The sequence below is a fragment of the Aulostomus chinensis genome, chromosome 21 (genome assembly GCF_037954235.1).
Source record: "Aulostomus chinensis isolate RoL2024-O1b breed Wild chromosome 21, RoL_Achi_v1.0, whole genome shotgun sequence".
Taxonomy (NCBI): domain Eukaryota; kingdom Metazoa; phylum Chordata; class Actinopteri; order Syngnathiformes; family Aulostomidae; genus Aulostomus; species Aulostomus chinensis.
In genome coordinates this window covers 4,720,001-4,744,167 of record NC_141340.1, presented here as the reverse complement: position 1 = coordinate 4,744,167, position 24,167 = coordinate 4,720,001, and the positions used below count along the sequence as shown (strand labels likewise).

Genomic DNA, 24,167 nt, shown 5'->3' with positions numbered 1-24,167 from the left:
CATGCTCGATCTGCAATATTTTTCCCATTAACTACATATTTAGAGGAGGGCGGTCCCAGCTGTCATCAGGCGAGGGGCAGGGTCACCCAGGACAGGTCACCAGTCCATCTTAGATCCTTTGGACTGTAAGCAGCCGTTGACCAGGATGTGGTTTAGTGGCTCCTGGTGTTTGAGGTGAAGGTTTTCTGCCAGAATGAGCAACCTGCCTCCAGTAGAAGTGTCTCAAGTTCCCAAAGAGACACGAAAGGTGATAAATTAACACATAAATGCCAAGGTGCCTCAGTTGATAAACCACATTACACATTATTACAATTAATCATTTTTCTAAAAAAGAAAGTGTGTTAAACACAGCAGTGATGCATCGCTGTGCTGATGTGCATTCATGACCACAACAGAAACCTGAAGTAAAATAAACAGGATTTTGGACACAGATGTTCATTAGTTTGGGTGGAATGAATTAAATTAAGTCCAGTACATGAAATGCCTGCAGCTGTCAGGGGAAACAGAGTCAGACCCACTTGTGGACTGGGAGGCAACCAATAAACCAGTGACCACTAACAGTTAACTAACCCCTAACCGTCAACAAACCACCACTGCTGTGCAGCTGAAAACATGAGGCACCTAAAAGGTAAAAAAACAGAGTTTGCAGCCATGCAGGAGAAAGAAACGGGGGGGGGGGCTGCTTTCTGCAACTCTGTCCAGCTGCCTAGCAAGGCTTAGCTAACCTCCCCACACCTGATCCTGGTCCTGGTGATCAGACGCACCTGCCTCCCATCAGGGGTCCTGACTCCACAGAGCAGACGGTCATCAGTGTGAACGAGGCACAGGTGCTCTGCGCAGTGCTGGCTTACAGTATCTGATTGATGGTGTGTGTGAGAATTCCTGCTACGCTATTAAATTACTGCTTACTTGAACTAGCGGCGTACTGCATAAAGCACCCAGCGGGGACTCACTGACCTTAGCGAGAGGAATATGTTGGTTCTGATCAAGTGAATTAAGAGCTTTGCTATTAACACCCTCATCTTATCTGAGTTTTTGTAATCATTTTGACACCAAGTAATAAAGAAAGTAACTTTATGAACACACTGATGTTTACTGCATTGGATTATAAAAGCAATAAAATAAAGATAGCATTTTGATATGTAGGGAATTTAACCCAGACGACCAAGATGAAGCTGTTTTATAAAGTCTTCAAACTTGATTCACCAACAGATACACCAGAACCTAGACTGCGCCATAAAATGTGAGCCTCTATTTATTTTTGTGAAATCACTGATATGATTGTGCTGAAAACTGATCACTAACAGGGAAATGAATCGAAAAATAACGACGCAAATTTCGACGCATGGAAAACTTTACATTGTTTGACTTTCAGACATCGTGAATGATCTGAGAATGAATGATATTACAATTAAAGTCTCCTAAATTCAAGGTTTCCCGTGGCGTTTTATCCAAGTTGTCACTTGACCTCAGCAAATGTTTGGGCACGTTGAATGAAGGCACTCCCACCTAACGTGCACTGAACGTGTTAATCATAATCAAAATCATGCCTTGGGCTGAGTGTTAATTATGGCATGGAAGTGATGAGCGTGGATGAAACGAGACCCCAAATCACCCCAGAGTTGGATAACACGTTGATTTACTCATTAAACTCAGTCTAATCATTTGCAGGCGCCATAAACGTGTGCACTCGAGTCAATCATCTCCATGGTCACGTATACAATCAACCATTAATGTTTAATAAAGAAAAGAAGCCTGCTATAAGAATCAAGACCAGAGGTGATACCCTCACTGAGGAAAGAGGTGAAGGGTACGGCTGTAGAGGCGCGCTGGTGCGTGACCCAGGGACTAATTACTGGATTAAACAGGATCCGATGTTGTCTGGAAGCAACTGTGATGGTGGCTTTATTCTGCAGTAAAGGTTTTTGATTTTCCTTGACAGTAATGTTCTGTCAGGATGGAGGAAGTTGAAGACGGAATCGCAGTGGTGGGCATTGGATGCAATTTTCCAGGCGGTGAGTTATTTGAATTCTGGAATTTATTTGTAAGTTCCTCAAAATATTGCTCACAACTTACAACCTACTTTTTTTGTTTGTTAGTTTGTTTGTTTGTTTTTTTTGTGGTGATATGGCAAGAAAACTGCCACAAAAAAATAAAAGACATTACTTTTTATCTCTGAAAATTCCGCGCAAACGTTAGCTTGGATTGTTCCAAGCATTAATGATGTAATTTTCAAACAGGAGAAGGGCTTGAAAATTTCTGGAAGGTTCTGGTCAATGGGAGAAACTGTTCAGTGCCAATACCTGCAGAGAGATTTAACGTAGCCAGCTGGTACGACCCCGACGACAACAAAGCAGGGAAATCCCGAACAGCCAAGGCCGCTCTCATTGATGGGTACAGAACACACGATCAAGTAATGATGAATAGCAGTGAAACACAATAAGTTATTGATTAAAAAAGTGTGACTGAAGCCACATATACAATAAACAATACAATAAACTTGTGCAATTTTGTCAAATGACTTAATTTGATTCAATGATTTTGACTGTTTTTTGTTTTGTTTTGTTTTTTTAGATTCAACGAGTTCGACCACAAGTTCTTCGGCATCAGCGACAATGAAGTGGAGCAAATGGACCCTCAACAGAAGCAGCTCCTCCAGGGTGTCTACAGGGCCCTTGAGAATGCTGGCATTCCTCTGGAAGAGGCCAGCGGCACCAGGACAGGAGTGTTTTTCGGTAAAAATTGTAAAAATATGTTCAGAGTCTCGTTTTTAAAGATGTGGTTTTATGCACAGGAGAAGAGAGAAATGAGAAGCTAGTTGTGGTCATGCATACCGGGTGTAAGTCGTTTTCTACATTTGCTTTTTTTCTTCTTGCCAAGTTCACACTTCATAAATCATAAACTGATGTTCACGTGTGAAAGTTATCTTGCAGAATAAACGTATACATCTCATGAACTTTTGTTTGCGACAGAGTTTATTTTCAGCAATAATCCTGTTGGCATTTGGCCGAGAGAACCCGTTACGATATTGACTTCCTGGTTAGCCAACAATGATGTCTCATATCTGTGTCTCTCCATAATATGAATGCAATAACCACAGAGTGGTGTGATTTCATGCCAGTTTTATTGTTGCTTTTATTACAGGCCTAATGAACAGAGATTACGAAACAAACGCTGCACATGTGCACCCAAGCGTGATCAACCACTGGACCGGTACAGGACTAGCCATGAGTATAGCAGCCAACCGAGTCTCCTACATCTTCAACTTCACTGGACCTTCACTGTCTATAGACTGTGCCTGCTCATCATCGCTCGTGGCTCTTCATCTTGCCTGTCAATCCATCAAACAAGGTCTGCATGTAAGGCACTGACCCACCCTGTAAATATTCTTCAGGGAGATTTAAAAAGACATTATCTTTCCAACCAGGAGATTGTGACATGGCTGTGTGTGGAGGGGTGAACTGCATCATCGAACCAAGAGTGTTTGTTGCTCTCAGCAAGGCCAAGATGATCTCGCCTGATGGAACCAGCAAACCGTTCTCCAGCAAAGCAGACGGCTATGGTCGAGGGGAGGGCTGTGGGGTCGTTCTCCTGAAGCCACTGAAAAAGGTAAAAATGTAGAGAGAAATAAAATGATCCAGATTCCCTTCATTCTTTTCCTGTTTATTCACATCAGATCATAAAATATATAACCAATATCATTTTATAACTCACTGATTTATTGCTACTAAGGCACGTGTTTCATTGAACAGACTGAAGTGCCTTCAGATGGTATATTAATCTTTGACTTTTTAGTTCCTGTTTACATATTCAAAAATGTACCCCTGCCAGGGACATACTGTTTACAGTCTTGGTCTATCAACTGGATTATCCAAAAAATTGGGGGCTGTTTTGTTGTTGTTGTTGTTGTTGTTGTTGTTGTTGCCAAACTTAGTGGAGCGGTGTAAATGGGCCAAGAAAGAACCCATTAAATTTAGGGGCACATTCCTCTTCGTGCCTCTTGTTTTTTAAAAAGCTGAATGCAGGAACATTTGACCCCACTGGGTTAAAGGCCAGATTAATCCAATTTATAGTTCCGCTGCCAAGCATGAAGAACGCATGTCTTGTGATTTCAATAAAAACTGTATCTCACTGAATATCCCTTTAAACAGACTCCATTATTAACCAAATAACCATATCAAGTACTGATTAAAAAAAGGGATGTGGTGAAAGCCCATTTTCATAGAATAAAGAGATGCACTGTCCATACCTATTCAGTTGATTCTGCCAAACTGCTTGGGCTTTGTGCTCTACAAGGAGAATAAAGCTCTCTGTCCTCAACTTCGCTAGACTCCAGTGCTTATTTGAACTTCGTATCTTTTACTATCAGAACTTAGTTGGTTCTCAGGCTCTGAAACCTCTTGAAATTTTGACTGAGAAAGAAGGCGTTGAGGCTCAAGCGAGAAGAGGCCCGGTCTCCAACTGGCCCCAACTTGGTTTCACAAATCCACATCAGTATGTGCTGTGAGTGCTTTCTAGCTTCATTTATTGTCATTGTTACTTTCCAGGCTTTGCTAGACCATGACCATATCTGGGGTATAATTTGCAAAACGGCCGTCAACCAAGATGGACGCTCAGTCACGCCAATCACCAAGCCCTCCATGGTTCAGCAAGAGGAGCTGCTGCGAATGATCTACTCTGAAAGTGACCTCATAAATGTCCAGTACATAGAGGCACACGGGACGGGAACCCCAGTTGGAGACCCAACTGAGGCAGGAAGCATCTCAAATGTCATTGCTAGCCCCAGGCCCCCTGGGTCACAAACACTCTGGATTGGCTCAGTGAAGAGCAATATTGGACATACGGAATCTGCAGCTGGAGTCGCTGGACTCATTAAGGTTCTTCTAATGATGAAGCATGAAACTATTGTTCCGTCAGTTTTCTACACAGATGAGACCACCAGTGTAGATACCAAAACCCTGAATATAAAAGTTCCCAAGGAGGCAGAAAAGTGGGTATCCTCTGGCACAAGAATTGCAGGAGTGAATAATTTTGGTTTTGGGGGTACAAACGCCCATGCCATTGTCAAGCAGCACAAACAGTCTCAAACTGTGCAAAAGAATGACAGGAAGCAGACGAAGTATTTTGTCCTATCTGCAAATTCTCCAAAATCTCTCACTTTGATGTTGGAGGACACCATTAAACAGTTAGAGAGCAAAGTAGATCTGGACACTCTGTTGTACACGTCAGCTTGCCGGAGGAGCCATCTAAAACACAAATACAGAAAAGCCTTTGTGGTTTCAACCATAGTTGATCTGAAAGAGAAGATTAGTGCAGGTCTTAGCAAAAATATTAGCCCATCGTCCTTGGATCCAAGGTTAGTGTTTGTCTTCTGTGGCAATGGTGTCACCTATCATGGCATGGCCAAGCAACTACTAAAACACGAGCCTGTGTTCAGAGATAGGATCCGAGAGATTACACAAGTTTTCCAAAAATTGAGTACACTGAACATCTTGGACGCACTTGAAAGTGAGCATGAAGGTAGTGACTTAAAAAATCCAGATGTTGTCCAGCCTCTCCTTTTTGCCATCCAGGTAGGCATCACCACCTTGCTCAGAAGTTGGGGTGTCAAACCTGATGCATTGCTGGGACATTCTGTTGGCGAGGTGGCAGCAGCTCACTGCTCTGGCCTTTTGTCTCTTGACGATGCAGTTAAAGTAATTTATTACCGCAGTATTCTCCAGAGCAAAGTCACAGGTGGGAAGATGCTTGTGATCAGCAACATGGCTGTATCTGAGGTTACCGCTCTCCTCCCTCCTTTCTCTGGTAGAATTTGTGTCGCTGCATTCAACAGCCCGCAGTCCTGCACACTCTCAGGTGATGCAGATGCTATCGAGAGGTTCAATACACAGTTGAGCACCACAGCCAACAGTCAAAATCTGTTTATCCATGTGCTGGATGTCCCGGCTGCATATCACAGCCACATGATGGATAAAATTCTAGCAGAAATCCAGAAGGTCATTGGTTGCTTAGAGCTAAATAATCTAGAGACAGAGTTGTTCTCAACAGTGACAGGCGAGGAAGCACAGCAGGGTGATTTCTGCACAGGTGAATATTGGGCAAGAAACATTCGTGAGCCAGTTGCTTTTGACAAGGCAGTAAAGGCGGCCACTAAAGGAAAGAGGACAGTCTTTGTAGAGATAGGACCAAGAAGAGCCCTACAGAGGAATATCATGGAAACTCTGGGAAATGACGCAGCTGTTCTTGCCTCGTTGCAGCCAGAGAAAGATCAGGAAACAATAACATCTGTTGTTTCCAAGCTGTTTGAACTGGGTGTTCAGGTAGATTGGAACACCTTTTACACCGGATATGAGAGACAGCCACTGCCTTTTCCCAAATACCAATTTGACTGTTCAGACAGGGATGTTATCATCGGAGCAGCACAGAAAAACTCAGTGAGGAATCACCCCATTCTTCAATCGACAGGAAGTGAGAGCAACGTTTTCAGCTGTGACCTCAAGTCTGATTCTTCGTTCTACCTCAAAGAGCACAAACACAATGATATACCCATCATCCCTGGGGCCTTCTATGCTGAGTTGGGTTTAGCTGCATTCATGGTTAACGCCAAACCTAAAGTCCCACTGAATTCGCTACATCTTAGCGTCAGTTTTCACAGTCCATTTGTATTAACTCAAAATTTGCCAGAAATGAAGGTACAACTAGAGCAAACAGAGAAAGGAACTACTTTCTCAGTACTCTCCTCAACTGCGACATATGCATCAGGCACAGTGGCTGATACAAAAGAACGGCTGATTGAGGTACAGAGCCTTTCTTTGAGTTCCATCTACAAAAGATGCACATCCATAGTGAGCTATCAAGAGTTTTATGGGTATCTCTCTCAAGGAGGCTTTCAGTATGGAGACGTATTCAGGAATAAGGCTGATGTGCACTACGGTGAAGATCTGAAAGAGGCTTTTGCATTTGTCACAGTTCCACAGGAATTGCGGTCTCAGTTGCATGAGTACTGCATTCATCCTGTTGTCTTGGATTTCATGATGCAGCTTCTCCCAGTCACAGTAGAGCACATTTTTGCTGGTAGACCAGGATTTCCTGCCAAAGTAGGAAGTTTGACGGTGTTGGAACCTTTGCAAGAAGAAATGGTCGTCTATCTGAGAGCAACTGATGTGGGTGTTGATCACTTAGAGGTCTGTGGCTGTTTTGCAGATCAAGAGGGCAGAGTGCTGGTTGAAGTTAAGAATGTGATAATCAAGTACCTTGGCAGTCATTCCCATGTAGTTGAGGAGTACTTCTACCATAATGATTTTACTGTCGTCCCTGAGAGTGTCACATCTTCTCCTCCTCCCAAGGCCCTAATCTTCTGTGACCAAATGGGAATCTCACAAGGCCTGCAACAGGACTTAGATGCAAGTTCTATATATGTTTCCTCAAAGCATGTGCAAGATATCTTGAGCCATGGGTTCCCTGCCCTCTTGACAAATCTTAATATCATGAATATTGAGGAAACCTTTCATGAGGTCTTGTTTTTGTGGGGCAAAGAAAACCTCACTTTACTGGAGGCTGATTCTGTCCTGCAAAATTTATCGAGCTGCTGTGAGATTTTCCGCCAGATAGCCCTTGAGCTCAAGCGAATACGCTTCCCGAACTCCATTAGAGCAGTAACCTACCGTTCATCTGACATCACAGTAGATAACATTAATCCAGGCTTCGCTATCGCAGGCATGGCAAGGTCATTTGCTGCGGAGATACCAGATCTTTCATTTCAGCTAATTGATATAAACAGCACCTCTGCTGAAGACATTGCAGCTCTGTCAAAGGTTCTAAGATTCTATCCCTGCAGCAGGTACCCAGAATTGGTGGTAAAAGGTGGTCTTATTCTAAAACCATCCATTGTCCATACTCCAGCTAAAATAGCTTTCAACTCAGAGGGCAGTTTCACATCCAACATGTCTGAACACTGCTTCCTTCAGACAGCTGACGCATATCAAATTAATGAATTGAGTGCCATTCACATTGATGACGAAGCCAAGCCAATCAGCGACACATCAGTTGAAATTCAGCCCACTAAAATATGTGCCCATTCCTCAGACTACTTCCCTGTCAGTGCATCACATCTAAAATTTGGCCAGACACTATACTGGAACAAACACTCATCACAGAACCACAAGCTTCTCACTCTTGATTTCAGCGGTACCATTTCAGCAGTCGGGAAAGATGTCAAGAAGTTTAAAGTGGGAGACCAGGTAGCATCTTGCTACCCCATGGTGGCAGCCAGTAGGGTCAGTGTCCCACAGGATGTGTGTTACAGCACCAAACACTTCCCATTTCTCCAAAGAACACCTTGTGTTTCTTACTTTCTGCTGGCATGGGAGATCCTGCATCGAACCTTGCCTAGAGCCAAACGTCATCTGGGAATCATATCCCCTGTAACGGACTCAATGCTCGTGAAAGTCTTGGCACTCACTTCTTATAAATCAGGTTGGCGTGTGATTGTTGAAACACAGTGCAATGGTTCATTCCTAGATGTCAGTCAAGTGGACGCATTCATTGTTCTGCCTCCATACGACGACTTTTTCATTACTAAAATTTGCAACTTTCCTGATGTCAAACATGTTGTCATCATCTGCCAATTTCACACACAGCCTCTGGATGTTCTCCAAAATGTGAAGGAGAACGTTCACGTGCAGACAATTCACATGCCAGTTATTCTGCAAAGGGGAGCCCTGAGGACACAAATGCCACACATTTACCACTGGCTCAGATCCTTGAACCTGGGGAAAAAGTTTTCTCTCGAAAGCTTTACTTTTCAGAATATCACATCTGACAACAAGGGGATTCATTCAGAGAAACCAGACTCTTATTTCCACTCAAAGAAACTGGCTGTTGTTGTTCTAGAAAAAGGTCCCACCATGGCAATATCAGACATTCCACTGCTGCCAACTAAAAAACAGCTTTTCCGAAAGAGAGCAGTGTACATTGTGGTTGGTGGTCTCTCTGGCCTGGGCTTTGAAACGGTCAAGTTCATCTCACACAGAGGGGGTCAGTACATTGTCATACTGTCCCGTAGTAAGCCCATGCCAGATGTGCTAAAAGAGATACACAATATAGAGAAACAGTGTGGGAACAGCATCACTACCATGGAGTGTGATGTATCTGTCTCTGAGCAAGTGCACAAGGTTGTCAGCATCATTAACTTGAGATTCCTCAGCTGTCCAATCAGAGGTGTGTTTCACAGTGCAGTTGTCTTGCATGATGGGCTGATAGAGACCCTTGACAGATCACTTTACGAGAAAGTTCTCAGACCCAAAGTAAATGGTGTGCTTAATTTACACCATGCAACACAGAATTGCCAGCTAGACTACTTTGTGTGTTACTCCTCCATGTCAGCCTTTTTAGGAAATGCGTCACAAACAAATTATGCTGCAGCTAATACATTCCTCGACATGTTCTGCCAGTACAGGCGCAAACTTGGGCTCCCGGGACAGTCTATCAGCTGGGGAGCTCTGAACCTCGGCCTACTCTTGAACAAAGAGCATTTTCAGCGATTCCTAGAGGCAAAAGGGATGATGGTGCTGGATGTGGCAGAGATTCATAAAAGTCTGGAGCAGTGCCTCATCATCAACCGACCCCAGCAGGCAGTTTGCAGGTTTCACTTCAGAAATATCAGGTACAACATCCTCTCTCAAAACGCTGCACTGACCATGCGCTTAGCTGGGTTAGTGGAGGAAGCTTTCCAGAAATCCAAAGAGATAGATTCTCAAACTGAACAAACCAACAGAGTCCCACCAAAAGACTATGTCATCTCTCTGCTCAGTGAAACAATTGGTATGGACGGAAGCGAACTGAAAGATGAGTCACCTCTGTCTTCATTGGGCATTGACTCCATGCAGGCCATGACTCTGCAAAACCTCATCTTTCAGGAGAGAGGCGTGAATATACCTTTGGTGAAATTATTGGACCCCAATGCCACGCTATCAACAGTGGTGGAGATCCTGAGTGACGACGGTGAAGATTTCAACTACAACCAAGAGTTTCCTCCAAATGAAGTAATGAAAGTTGTTTCTACCAGATTGTAAAAATGTCAAATCTAGATCACATTGTATGAGTGATTGCAGATTTTTCAGGTGAACTCCATAGGGAGCTAATAATGTCCAGTGCAATACACCAGCATTTCTCTGTTGATCAGATCTGTTGTATGTATCATGTTTACTTTCATGTTTTTTTGCTTTCATGGTTTTACATGATTCTACGTTTTTTTCACCTTGTTTTTCTCATGATTTCAGTAACTCCATTGACATGTTTATGATGCAGACATGAAAACAGTCAGCATTACAACTGAATGCACACCACTCATTAATAAATTATTATTTGTGAATAATGAAATCTCCTTACAGTGTACTCATTTTCAGGACATCGGATTCTTTACAGCTTGTTTGTACATGTTCAAGTCAGTCACAAGGTTTCACTTCACATGATGCAAACATCTCATGGCACTTGTATCTATTTGTTAGTTCTTATCACTGCTGGCTCATCAATTCTGATTATCAATTCACGATGACCAAACCGAGCATGTAATTCTGGCATCTCCCATGAATATTCAGTTAGGGGCATAATCACTTCACATATCATACATATATCACATCATTATCAATTATTCGTTACAAAATTTGCCAAAGTGGCTAGTGTACTGTTGGGATCCAATATTCGGACCAAAGGTATATTCACGCCTGTCTCCTGGAAAATCTTGTTCTGCAGAGTCATGGCCAACATGGAGTCAATCCCCAGTGCACTCAGAGAGGTGTCATCATCCAGCTCATCAACACTGACGTTGCTTACGTCACTGACAAGAGTTCTCACACAGTCGTGTGTGGAAGGCAAAGGCGGAACCGTGAGATCATTCCTGATACAATCCTTTAGCTCTAGTTCCACTAAAGCTGACAGCCGTTCTCTGAGAGACGCATTTTGTGACAGAACATGAATGTTGAGATTTCTGAAGTTGAACTTGCATATGACTTGCTGAGGTCTGTTCATTAGGAGACATTTTTTGAGCGCCTCATGTACTTCACATACGTTCATTATCATTATTCCTTTAGCCTCCAGGAACTTTTGGAAATGGTGTTTATTCAACAGTAGGCCAAGGTTCAAGGGACCCCAGTTGATTGACTGTGCAGCAAGCCCAAGGTTTCTCCGATAATGACAGAACATGTCCAGGAACGAGTTGGCTGCTGCATAGTTACACTGAGAAGCATTGCCAATAAATGAAGAAATAGACGAGTAGCACACAAAGAAGTCAAGTTTCTTGTTAAGTGTTACACGGTGAAGGTTTAGAGCCCCGCTCACTTTGGGCTGCAGCACCTTTTGGAAAAGGGACTCATCGAGATTTTCAATCAGTGCATCCTGTAAAACTGCTGCACTGTGAAACACTCCTCTGATTGGGCGAGGAGAGAATCTTTGCTCCGTCTTTGTGATTGCCTCATCAACCTGCCTTGAAACAGAAACATCACATTTAATGTTCATTATCACAACCCCATACCTTTTCTGAAGGAGTTCAATTTCACATTGCTTTTCGTCTGTCAGAGTACGTCTGGACAGTGTCACAATACAACCTCCACCATTATGGGTGATGAACTTTACTGTTTCAAACCCCAAACCTGTAAGACCTCCAGTTACAATATAAACACAACTTCTTTTAAAGAGCTGTTCAGGCCTGGATATGAATAAGATATCGGACAGTGGACAATTAAAGTCACTGTGCTTCAGAAGCACTTGCTGCACTGTCTTGGCGGTAAAGTAGGATTCATTCTGAGGTTCTGCTGCGTTTGACACTTGAAATGTCTCACTTTTCAGAGGCAGAGATTCTGTATCAAAGCCAAGTGACATTAACCAGTTGAAGATATTCCTGTTCTGTGCTTTGAGGTTGGCTCTTTGGAGAACATGAGTCACGTCAAGCTTATGCACATACGTGAGTTCACTCTTGGATCCAAATATATTCGCTGGGAGCGAGGATGGCATGTAAACACTACACACAAATATAACTTGTCTCTCGTGGTCATCATCTATTTCCTGCCAAGTGTGATCAAATGGGGGCAAAAAAACAAGTGCCTGACATGGATGAGAAGTCAAAGGTTCCTTCCTGAAATGGGGCAAGCAGGACACATTCCACCCTGACCTGATTGCTGTCAAAGCCAAAACTTTCACTAGAGTGGAGGCTGAGTTTGGTGTGATTATAGCCAACTTTTTCTGGTGTTGTTTCACTCCATACAGCCTTCTCTGCAGGATTTCCCACGACAGTACAAAGTAAGACATGCATGGATTTTCTTTCAGGAATGGGAGTCTCTTTGTGTTGTAACACACAGCATCAGGAATTCTAATCTTCTTAGAGGCAGCCACTGGATAACATGAAGCAATGTGGTCGCCCACACATAGACTGTAAACATCTTTCCCGACGGCTGTGACAATACCACTAAAATCTAAAGCCAGAAGTTTATGCTTGTCAGAGGTATGCTGGTTCCAATAAAGCGTCTTGCCAAAATTCAAATGCGAAAGTGAGACAGGGAAGTAATCTGATGAATGCACACACACACGTGTTAGCTGGACCTCAACCGATCCCTCTTGGACAAGATTTTCATTTGTCTCATAGGGGGTAGCAGACAGGCTTGCCATGTTGAATGGATTAGTAGTCTGTAGGACAAAGTCCTGCGCTGAGTCTTTATCAGCCCTAAATGACTTTGTGTCCATTATGGGGGTCTGCACTATCCTTATTGCTGACGCCTGCCCATTCCTGACAATGACCTCTTGCTGTCTGCAGGTGTTTATTACATGAACCAGAGTTATAATGTCCTCATTGGTCACAGAATTGAGGTCAATCATCTGAAAAAAGAGCCCCGCCATCTCTGCCGCACAAGCCCTTGTCATTCCAGCCAACACAAAACCGGGACTGATGCGGTCCACAGCTACTTCTGTTGCTCTATAGGTTATGACGCGAACAGTAAAAGAGTGTTTGCTGTCTTTAGAGGCTAAAACAACCTGTCGAAATGTCTCACAGCAAGTCACCAAGCATCCCAGCATCCTCTCACAGGATAAGTGGCTGAGATCCTCTACACCCCAAATGAAGAGAACGTCTCTCAAATTAGTGTTAAGTGACTGTAACGCTAAATCTTGAAGCTCATTTGACATCCAGTGTTCTCTGTTCACCACAGTGATTGACTCAGGGTGCATGTATGGTCTGAGTGCTTCACCAATACCCAGTTTGTCTTCGAAAAGAAGCGCTTTTATTTTCTGATTCAAATCGGCCTTGTCAGGGATTGGGATTACTTCATTATGGAAGAACACAGATTGAGGGATATTTGAGTCTAAAAATGTGATCCTCACCCCTCTGAGTTCCACAAGTACCTTCCCTTCTGTGGTAGAGAAGCAGCCACATACATCAAGGAACTCTGAGGTTTCTTCAGTGGCTCGTAAATACATGACCATTTCCTCCCGTAGAGATCCTGAAATGACGACGCTGCCGATGCCTGAGGGGAATCCCTGTTTGGCTGCACAGTGTCCCATGGCTACAACAGCAGTCATTTGCAGGAAATAGTCTAGTAAAACAGGGTGGATGAAACAGTCATGAATATTCTTCTTAAGTTCCACAGGTACTTGAATTACTGTCACTGCTTCTTTCAATTCAGCGCCAAAATGCACATCACCAAGCTGCCTGAAAATGGAACCGTATTCAAATCCTGCTTGAGAAAGAATAGAATATATCTCTGTTTGCTTCATAATCAACGTGCACCTTTTGGTGATCGCATCAACACAAATGGTGGATTCTTCTAAGAATGGTTCTTGCTCAGAACACACATATGAACCAGAAGCATGCATAGCAGCAGAAGAGCATATCTGAAAGTTACCTTCATTTTTTGCATGCTCAAGTGTGACTTTCAACCGATGACTGTTAGAGCTGAGAGTGAACAGACTCTGAAACGCCACACGAAGCTGGAGAGAGGAGACTGACTTCTTCAGCTTTAAATGTGCTGTCACTGAGGCATAAGCTAGTTCTACATAGAAGGTTCCAGGCAAAATGGAAACCCCATTGTTTTTATGCTCCCAAAGATATGGCACTGACTCCATTGAGAGGTTGTACTCTTTAGTGTCCTGCATTATTTGGGATTCGAGCAAACAAGGAAGAAAAGATAATTTATTGCCTTTTCTGATATCTTCAAAATTGAATTCTCTTTTTGTGTTGTCAAAATGGTAGACTGGGAGAGGTATGGGAATTGTTTTGCAACCCCTGTAAAGCTCCTGCCAGTGTACATTGATTCCAAGTTCAAATAGTTTTGCCACTGTACAGAAGAGTGTTTCATAGTCCTTCATTGGCTGGACAGAGGAAAGAACAACAACGTCATCTCCCAGAGTCTCAAGAATGTTTCTTTGGAGAGCCCTACGAGGTCCAATCTCCACAAAGACCATGTTTTTGCTCGGCTGCTTGTCTTTGGTGGCAGCACGCAGAGCTTGCTCAAATAAAACAGCTTCTCTGATGTTCTTCGCCCAGTACTTGCCTGTACTAAAATCACCATCTGAATACCTGTCTCCAGTCACCGTTGAAAAAAGTTCACACTCCATGTCATTGACGACCAAGGAGGCAATACTTCGCTCAGTGCTTTCTACTATAGGATCCATCACATGGCTATGGTAAGCTGCAGGAGCATCTAAGACATGAAGGAAAATATCTGCAAACATCATCTTCAGCTTATCACTGAGGACATCGATAGCATCTGCATCTCCTGACAACGTGCATGACTGAGGACTGTTGAAAGCAGCAACGCAAATTTTCCCTGAGAAGTCTCTGAGGACTTTTAGCACCTTTTCTATGGTTACATTACCAACCACAAGCATTTTCCCTACTGCTACCTTCTTCTGAAGAGTACTGCGGTGGTGTACCACTTTAACAGCGTCCTCTAGTGACAAGAGGCCAGAGCAGTGAGCAGCAGCAACCTCACCCACAGAGTGCCCCAGCACAGCATCAGGTCTGACACCCCAGTGCTTCAGCAGAGTGGCAATGCCGACCTGGATAGCAAAAAGAAGAGGCTGGACAACATCCGGCTGGCTGAAATCTTCATTATCACAGTCAGCAGCAAACCACTGACTCATAGTTCCATGCTTTTGAAAGAGACTCTCTACTTCTCTAACCTTGTCTTTAAAAACAGGAACCTCTCTAAAGAGGTGCTTGCACATACCCCTGTATGCAACCCCGTTCCCACTAAACACAAACACCATCTCAATGTGTGGCTTTGTTGGTTCTGTCTTGGCTTTTGACAAGGATATCAGCTGCTGCTGTAAATCCAAGAGAGAAGACATAAAGACTGTCTTTCGGTATTTGTGTTTGTTGTGACTCCTTCCACATGCTGAGGTGTATGATAACGCCTGCAAGTCAACTGTTGGATCGCTGCAAAGTCTTTGTTGGGTGTCAGTGATGGACAGGATCAATGATCTCTCAGAGGCTGCAGATGTTACAAAGAGTTTTGGACCTCCATCTTGGATCTGTATTGGAGCAGTGGCCTGTCTGTACTCTTTTACAACTGCGTGCGCATTGGTGCCACCAAACCCAAAGCTGTTGATCCCAGCAACCCTCTTTAATGACCCGTTAGTCTGCCACCTTTCAGCTCTAGTTGGAATACGCAACGTTTTTACATCCGCAATCAAACCGACTTCAGCGTTGAAAACAGAGGGAACAATAGTTTCATGCTTCATCATTAAGAGAACCTTGATGAGTCCAGCCACTCCAGCTGCAGATTCTGTATGTCCAATGTTTCCCTTCACAGAGCCAATCCAGACTGTTTCAGAACCAGGAGGTCTGGCTTTACCAATTATGTTTGAGATGCTCTCCGCCTCAGTTGCATCTCCAACTTGTGTTCCAGTCCCATGGGCCTCTATGTACTGGACATTTAGGTTAGTTTCAGAGTAGATCTGTCGCAGCAGCTCCTCTTGTTGAACCACAGAGGGTTTGGTGATCGGTGTGACTGAACGTCCATCTTGGTTCACCGCTGTTTTGCTGATGATACCCCAGATTTTGTTGCAGTCTTGAATGGCCTTTTTATAGAAATTGACAACATAAAAAAGGCAGTTATTTTCTATGTATGAATTCATTTCACAACGTGACATAAAAATCCAAAACAACACAATAATATTCTCACATTTTTCAGTGGCTTCAGGAGAACAACACCGCATCCCTCCCCTCTACCATAGCCGTCTGCTTTGCTGGAAAATGGTTTGCTGGTTCCTTCAGGTGAGATCATTTTGGCCTTGCTGAGAGCGACAAACACTCTTGGCTCTATGATGCAGTTGACCCCTCCACATAGAGCCATCTGGCAGTCTCCTAAAAGAGAAATAAGTTGTGGAATGAGGAACCTCTGCTGTGTGTTCCATAATCAATATTTACCAATAATATTCCATATTCAATCTGCACCCACGTTCCTCTGTTTGGACACCGAGGGAGGGACACTAGAATACTGAAACTCGTGTAAATGTGAGGAATCAGATTTTTTTATCCGCAACCGAAAAAACATCTAATCACAAAAATCGGGAGGGACATGAAGTCATATCTGAATGTGTGACAGCACATTTACTACCCTTAGTCAACAGGAAAGGTTAGACCTCATCTGCTTGTGAGCTAATGTTAGTGGTTGTTTGGTGCTATGATAGGATAAAAAAGGGAGCAAGTTATGTGACTTTTACTCAATGGAACATATATTTCTGTATAATGTTCACAAGTATTAGATCCCAAATGTGTTCGTCGCTCTTGGGTCAAGTGTGTGGAATGAAGAGACTGACAAGATATGGCTGCTTCTACAAACCCAGAGGGACAGATATAAGAATGTGGTTTTGGTCAACAATGTATAGAAATAAGTGTTCAGTGAGTATAATGCCACTTAATACAAACCCGATTCCAAAAAAGTTGGGACACTGTACAAATTGTAAATAAAAAAGGAATGCAATAAATCACAAATCTCATAAACTTACATTTTATTCACAATAGAATATAGATAACATAGCAAATGTTGAAAGTGAGACATTTTGAAATGTCATGCCAAATATTGGCTCATTTTGGATTTCATGAGAGCGACACATTCCAAAAAAGTTGGGACAGGTAGCAGTAAGAGGCCGGAAAAGTTAAATGTACATATAAGGAACAGCTGGAGGACCAATTTGCAGCTCATTAGGTCAATTGGCAACATGATTGGGTATATAAAGAGCCTCTCAGAGTGGCAGTGTCTCAGAAGTCAAGATGGGCAGAGGATCACCAATTTCCCAAATGCTGCGGCGAAAAATAGTGGAGCAATATCAGAAAGGAGTTTCTCAGAGAAAAATTGCAAGGAGTTTGAAGTTATCCTCATCTACGGTGCATAATATTATCCTAAGATTCAGAGAATCTGTAACAATCTCTGTGCATAAGGGTCAAGGCCAGAAATCCATGCTGGATGCCAGTGATCTTCGGGCCCTTAGATGGCACTGCATCACATACAGGAATGCTACTGTCATGGAAATCACAACATGGGCTCAGGAATACTTCCAGAAAACCTTGTCGGTGAACACAATCCACCATGCCATTCGCTGTTGCCGGCTGACTCTCAAGGTCAAAAAAGAAGCCATTTCTAAACATGATCCAGAAGCGCAGGTGTTTTTTCTGGGCCAAAGCTCATTTAAAAATGGACCGTGGAAAACTGCTCTGTGGTCAGATGAATCAAAATTTGAAGTTCTTTTTGGAAAACTGGGATGCCATGTCATCTGGACTAAAGAGGACAAGGACAACCCAAGTTATCAGGGCTCAGTTCAGAAGCCTGCATCTCTGATGGTATGGGGTTGCATGAGCGTGTGTGGCATGGGCAGCTTACACATCTGGAAAGGAACCATCAATGCTGAAAGGTATATCCAAGTTCTAGAACAGCATATGCTCCCATCCAGACGTCGTCTCTTTCAGGGAAGACCTTGCCTTTCCAACAGGACAATGCCAGACCACATACTGCATCAATTACAACATCATGGCTGCGTAGAAGAAGGATCCGGGTGCTGAAATGGCCAGCCTGCAGTCCAGATCTTTCACCCATAGAAAACATTTGGCGCATCATAAAGAGGAAGATGCGACAAAGAAGACCTAAGACAGTTGAGCAACTAGAAGCCTGTATCAGACAAGAATGGGGTAACATTCCCATTCCTAAACTTGAGCAACTTGTCTCCTCATTCCCCAGACGTTTGCAGACTGTTATAAAAAAGAGGAGGGGATGCCACACAGTGGTAAACGTGGCCTTGTCCCAACTTTTTTTGAGATGTGTTGATGCCATGAAATTGTAAAATCAACTTGTTTTTCCCTTACAATGATACATTTTCTCAGTTTAAACATTTGATGTCATCTATGTTGTATCCCGAATAAAATATTGAAGTTTGAAACTTCCACATCATTGCATTCTGTTTTTATTCACAATTTGTACAGTGTCCCAACTTTTTTTGGAATCGGGTTTGTATTATTTTATTCCTAACCTATTGTACCATGTCACACCACAACAGGCAACGTTAGCTTGGAAGTGGATGCTAACCGGCTAAAGGTATATCCAGTACTCAAGCCCACCCTGAGAGTGACATCAGAGGAACATGGTTACAGTGTAAATGTTGTCCATTAACTTGCTTTCAGGTAACTCTTTACCTTGTTTAATAGCCTGGCATGCTAGATGTAGCGCCACCAAAGATGAAGAACATGCGCTGTCAACAGCCAATGAGGGGCCAGTGAGATTAAAGCTGAAGGAAATTCTGTTAGCGGCGATGCTCATCGCTGTCCCAGTGCCATGATAGTGAGTTATAGTGGCAGGATTATTACTGCTGAGCATCTCATAATCCCTGTTCATTAGACCTGCAACACAGTGATGGAATGACAGTCGGGTTGTGGATTACATGCTTTGTTCCACTGTGCATCAAAGAACAATATACTAACCTATATACACTCCAGCTCTGCTGCCACTCATGCACTCCATTGGAATCCCAGCATCTTCTACTGCCCTGTATGTACACTCCAGAAGAAGTTTCTGCTGGGGGTCCATGAAATCCGCCTCTGCTTCAGTAATCCCAAAAAACTTGTGATCAAACTCATTAAACCTGGAATATTAAAAAAAACCCAATCAATTGTAACATCTTAAAGAGGCTAATTCATACTTTGAAGAGAAAATTCTTACCCATTTATGAGAGCAGCTTTGGTCGTCTGGGTCTTCCCAGGTTTACTATCATTAGCATCGTACCAAAACGTGGTATCAAACCTTTTTGATGGAACATCAACAACACAGTTTTTTCCCTCCAACAGAACCTTCCAGAAACTGTCCAAGCCCTCACCTAAAAGAGGACAAATTCCAACAAAATCCCTTAAACGACAACTTGAAAAATAATGTAGAGAACTGTAATGTCGCCATACCTCCAGGGAAATTGCATCCAATGCCAACAACAGCTATGTCATCGTCTGTGTCCTCCATTATTCTAGCGGCTAACCGATGATTCAGACCTCTCCATGTGAAGCCTCCATCCCCTTTGCTCCTGAAAAGTGCTGCTGCACCAAAACCACCCTTTATAAACTTTGTGCAAGGCGACAGTAAAAAAGGAACGAGAAAGCACGACAATGCCTTGGTTTGTTGCAGGTTAGTTGGGTTCATCTGGAACTAAATACAGTAATTATAGGTTAAATTAGTGCTGCTAATGTGTTGCTCTGCCGAGCAAACATAACAGGGTCTTCGCCTGAGGTACCTTCAGGCCCAGACCCTAATAATTAGACAGAAGCAGTAAATGAGCTTTTGTTGCTCAGCGATTGACAAAAGACAAAAGTTTTTATCCCCGCTGCACTGGACCGATTGGTAATGTTTCTTGCAACCTTGGGCTCAAACAAGGAGGAACTTAATAGAGGAATAAATTAATGATTAGTTCTACAAAATGAATTTGAGATTCTCAGTTTGGCTGCCAGCGAATTGGCAGTGTCAGGCTGCGACGTGGCAAATAATGGCGAAGTTCCAGAAAAGAATGATGGAAGCCTCATAATCTGATTGCAATAAATGTGATTTTGTCCATGGAGGTGAAAGGCAGAGTTGACGTTTTTCTCTCTGGATTTTTGCAGTGCACTACAGATAATTAGACTGGAGCAGATTAGCCAAAAAACGCTACTGGCCCTGCTGGTTAAAGTGTGAACAGGTGAGGCTTGATGTTGAGAAGGTTGCTCTAAACTAATACGTTATTAATCGAATATGTAAAGGGAAATGTGGGTGAAAACCCTGGGCTGCAGTTCCTCTCAGCTTTTGGGCGCATTGTTGATTGCTTGTGTCGTTTCCTAAGATTTATTTTCTTTAATAAAACCTGCCCAGTAGCAAAGCAAGCAATGTAAAGAGCCAAGTATTTCATTCAGGATTTAGTAAATTATGATCAAACTCCTGTATGCCTCCACATTTTGTCTTCCATCTTCACCTGTACAACAAACACAGGGGAAGAAAAGCAATTTAAATGAGGGAACATTGCTGTACAACCAAGTGTGTGCTATTACAGTGGTGATACTGCCCCCATGTGGCGGGAAGATCTTTTGACGCTGGGCTTAACTTCAGTTAAATAACGCGAAACAGATTCATGAGTCAGAGTAACCTTTATTTGAGCTTCGAAAAGACCTTTGTACAAAAGGACAGAAGCACAAACACAATCCTTTAATCGCACAAAGTATATACACCCCCCCCCCCTCACTTATCAGGTACAGGTGAGCTCATAATAGCACCCATCACTAATTCTAGAGAAGCAGGACAAATCTTTGGGCACTTGAATAAATAAGAACAAAACAGACAGTAGATGCAACTGAAACATGTCGTAAAGAGAAAATGATCATCTACACTTGCTACAGCCAAACGGTACATTCTTGATTGAGGTACTTTGAGGTTCTACGGGGCTCACCAATTTTTTGAAGGAAAGAACTGATCAGTTGTCAAATGTATTTGTGAACCTGCAATAAAGACTTATTTTGAACGTCCAGGGACGTATTTGTTAATTTTATATTTTCAAACTTTAAAAAGACATCTGAAACCAAAAAGTCTTTAAGGTTTTAAAATGTCAAAACTCAAAATGCATGTGAGGAGGAATAATGTGCCGTCTTCATGATAAGAGGGATAAAAACTAAAGAGATACAAGGCCTCACAAAGGCCTGTGCTCGATTGCACAGCATCATATATATATTTATATACACCTGACAGGAGAGTCTATAAGTCTACTGAGGTATCTAGTGGTCCAGCGATTTGCCCTCCAGAACCATCTGGATCTCTTTGGCGTCCAGAGTTTCGTGTCTTAGCAGGGCATCAGCTAGCTTCTCGTGCTCCTTACTGTAGGTCTTCAGGATGTTTTTAGCACGTTCGTATGAGTCCTGCATGGGAGAGGAAGTGTTTATATTTTTAATATTTGCATGAAGGCATCTGTTAACCAAACAAATCTATGCCAGAGAGGCTCACCTTCAGTAAAGCCCTGACTTCTTGTTCGATGGCGGCCTGGGTCTCGGGGCTCTGCTTGGATAAGTCGCCGTAGGTCATGACCCCGAGCTGCAGCGACACAAATGTCCTTCCATTAACAACAGACCCTTTCATGCATTTGCTGCATCTGGTTACTGAGCCTTTCAGAGATGTGAGGTTTATCTTGGAGGATGAAGAGAACAAAGCTTTTTGTCTTTGGGGTAATTAAGACCTCCAGCGAGGAGGTAACGGGACCACCGGTGTAGCGCTGACTGTCAGCACCAGAAGGCAAAAGGCTGGCGAAGGATTTCAAGTAAATCTGGCAAGATGCTAGAAAGTACGACCAAATTAAATTGGTTGTCAGTTGAGATTTAGAAAATGTAAAAAGAACAAAAAACTACAAGTTGTTACCAAATAAATTATGTCACTTGGTTTATTTGAAAGACCGCCCTCACTGTGGTAGTGGGACAATTACAAAACTTTGCCAACGTCCTGTCTTTTTAAAAAAAAAAATCGTTGCAAACGTTTAGCTTATTAGCTAAGTCTATAAAGTTAGTGAGACAATAAACAACCCGTAGACAGGCCAAAGTGTAACGACGCTCCACACAGTAGCAGACACTCAATGTGGGGTGACTTGCTGTTTAATATACTACAAAGTGAATCTTTCCATTTATAAACTACAAAGTTTGGGGCAGACCAAACTTGGTGGGTGGGTGCTGGAAGAACCCTTTCAGTTTAGGTGCAGATCCATTGAATGGTGGCAAATTTGCCTTTGTCACGTGTTGATTTTTCCCCTTACAACATTATTTTATGTACTGTATAAATAAAGCTTTGGCTGCTTGTATAATAGTCGTGTATACAGTAAAAGCACAGTGCTGTTGTGAGATGAAACCCTTACGTAGGTGTGCAGGACAAAATGGTCACCCCTCAGCCTCCCAAATTAAAGTGATACCTTGTCACTCATGCCAAATCTGGTCACCATCATTTTTGCTATTTTGGTTGCTCCGTCGAAGTCACTGGATGCTCCTGAAACACACAAAAGCAAGAAGATGACGGTTATGTCGCGATGCCTGCAGCGTCTTTGCTACGGAGCTAATAAAACACATGATCTGAGAGTGTGACGCGCCGCTCTGAGGAAATTTCACTCATTGTTTTCACTGCATCATAGATTACAGCACAAGTAGCCTATCAAAACACTGCTCAGCAGATTCCTGCGTCTCACCTGTGGTGATTTGGTCGTCTCCGAAGATGAGCTCCTCGGCGACTCGCCCACCCATGCTGACGTCCATCTGAGCCAGCAGCTGAGCTCGGGTCTCGCTCCAGCGGTCGTTCTCTGGGAGCAAGGACACCTGCAGGAGGACACAGGACAATACAGATCAGACGGGCTACAGGTGGTACTGGTATGACTGGGACTTAAACTGGGAAGCTTCGGATGCTCACATGGCCGAGAGTGGGTCCTCTGGGCATGATAGTGGCCTTATTGATTGGCATGGCGTCTTTGGTGTAATAAGCAACGATGGCGTGACCCGACTCATGGTACGCTGTGATGGTTTTATTCTTCTTGTCAATTTCAACACTCCTCCTCTCCGGGCCTGAAATGAAAAAAGATTAAATTCCAGCTCCCATTCATGTCATTTCTTATTAAAAACCCTGCTGTGTGTGTGTGTGTGGGGGGGGGGTAATTCACCCATGAGGATCTTGTCCTTTGCAAACTCCAGCTCCTTCATTGTGACCATCTCCTTCCCATCGACGGCCGCCTTCAAGGCAGCCTGGTTGACCAGGTTCTCCAGCTCAGCTCCTGAGAAGCCGACTGTGCCCCGGGCGATAATCTCAGCCTCTACAGCTGGAAACCACACAGAGGTAAAGAGCTTCTTTATTACAGGTGACAACAGTCTCTTTCACAGGTAAACAAAGGTGTTCTGTATTTGAGCAGAGTGATACAGAGCTTCAGGTTTTGGAACATCACATGAGGGGGAGCAGTGTTACGCTGAGACCTACCAGAGTCCACTTTAATCTTGGAGAGGTACCAGTTGAGAATCTCAGTGCGTCCCTTCACATCCGGCCGAGGGACCGTCACCTGCATGTCAAACCTTCCCGGCCTCACCAGAGCACTGAGAGGATGGAGCGGAGAGATGACGCCTGATTAGTGAGGCTGAATTTCATTTCCACTCAGGACAAAACTCCAAATGCGATGGGAGATACTATTACAGTTTGTATGGTAGAATTTAAAATGCTGTCAACTGGTGTGCACAGTTGACGTTTGTAATTTCTAAAAAATCTTCTTGAAACTCGGAATGTTTGACGTGCTAAAACGACCGGTGGACGGTGAACATACTTATCCAAAGCCTCTGCAAAGTTTGTGGCACCGATAACAATGACGCCCTCATTTGGTTTGAACCTAAAAAACAAAAACGAGCAACAATATTCATGACTCATGCCGAGATGTTAAAATTAAGACCATTTTCACAGCAGTGTTTCTACAAATCTGACCCGTCCATTTCAGCCAGCAGCTGGTTGATGGTTTGTCTGGAGTACGGATGCATAGGAGACTCGATTCTCTTGCCGCCAACGCTGTCCAGCTCGTCGATGAAGATGACACAGGGGGCGTTTGCTTTGGCCTCCTCTGAAAACAACAGGAGAAAAAAAACCAACAGCAACAAAGTTGGTTACACTTAACACAAAAAA

The 24,167-nt window shown here is 43.3% G+C and overlaps 3 protein-coding genes across 3 annotated transcripts in view; 1 reads left to right on the top strand and 2 right to left on the bottom strand.

The window, feature by feature from the left end:
- Positions 1-1,814: 1,814 nt before the first annotated feature.
- Positions 1,815-10,343, top strand: LOC147241415 (uncharacterized). The gene is made up of 6 exons (XM_086191351.1): positions 1,815-2,015; positions 2,241-2,394; positions 2,575-2,735; positions 3,145-3,351; positions 3,428-3,609; positions 4,548-10,343. The coding sequence occupies exons 1-6, from the start codon at positions 1,958-1,960 to the stop codon at positions 10,071-10,073; spliced, it is 6,288 nt and encodes a 2,095-aa protein (XP_086047477.1). The 5' UTR covers positions 1,815-1,957; the 3' UTR covers positions 10,074-10,343.
- A 301-nt stretch (positions 10,344-10,644) lies between these two features.
- Positions 10,645-19,561, bottom strand: pks1 (polyketide synthase 1). Its single transcript, XM_086192345.1, has 6 exons — positions 19,433-19,561; positions 19,200-19,353; positions 18,962-19,122; positions 18,677-18,880; positions 16,173-16,354; positions 10,645-16,068 (listed from the first exon to the last, which is right to left on the bottom strand). Exons 1-6 carry the CDS (start codon positions 19,488-19,490, stop codon positions 10,645-10,647), a joined length of 6,183 nt encoding a protein of 2,060 aa, XP_086048471.1. The 5' UTR covers positions 19,491-19,561.
- Positions 19,562-20,706: 1,145 nt separating this feature from the next.
- The window catches only part of LOC147241413 (ATP-dependent zinc metalloprotease YME1L1-like), a 7,471-nt gene continuing 4,010 nt past the window's right edge, over positions 20,707-24,167 (bottom strand). The window contains exons 10-18 of the mRNA XM_086190756.1: positions 23,973-24,105; positions 23,818-23,880; positions 23,481-23,593; positions 23,170-23,325; positions 22,923-23,074; positions 22,705-22,831; positions 22,435-22,508; positions 21,486-21,572; positions 20,707-21,400 (exon numbers count right to left, since the gene is read on the bottom strand). Coding sequence (XP_086046882.1) covers positions 21,260-21,400; positions 21,486-21,572; positions 22,435-22,508; positions 22,705-22,831; positions 22,923-23,074; positions 23,170-23,325; positions 23,481-23,593; positions 23,818-23,880; positions 23,973-24,105 — 1,046 coding nt within the window. The 3' untranslated portion in view covers positions 20,707-21,259. The remainder of the gene's footprint in view (positions 21,401-21,485; positions 21,573-22,434; positions 22,509-22,704; positions 22,832-22,922; positions 23,075-23,169; positions 23,326-23,480; positions 23,594-23,817; positions 23,881-23,972; positions 24,106-24,167) is intronic.

Bases quoted from the DNA above. Each gene is read 5' to 3' on its own strand.
- LOC147241415 (XM_086191351.1), top strand. From the start codon at position 1,958: ATGGAGGAAGTTGAAGACGGAATCGCAGTGGTGGGCATTGGATGCAAT. The intron at 2,395-2,574 runs GTACAGAACACA...TTGTTTTTTTAG, and splicing joins AAGGCCGCTCTCATTGATGG to ATTCAACGAGTTCGACCACA. The intron at 3,352-3,427 runs GTCTGCATGTAA...CTTTCCAACCAG, and splicing joins CTGTCAATCCATCAAACAAG to GAGATTGTGACATGGCTGTG.
- pks1 (XM_086192345.1), bottom strand. From the start codon at position 19,490: ATGGAGGACACAGACGATGACATAGCTGTTGTTGGCATTGGATGCAAT. The intron at 19,354-19,432 runs GTATGGCGACAT...GTCCTCTTTTAG, and splicing joins TGGATGCAATTTCCCTGGAG to GTGAGGGCTTGGACAGTTTC. The intron at 16,069-16,172 runs GTGAGAATATTA...TTCTATAAAAAG, and splicing joins TCCTGAAGCCACTGAAAAAT to GCCATTCAAGACTGCAACAA.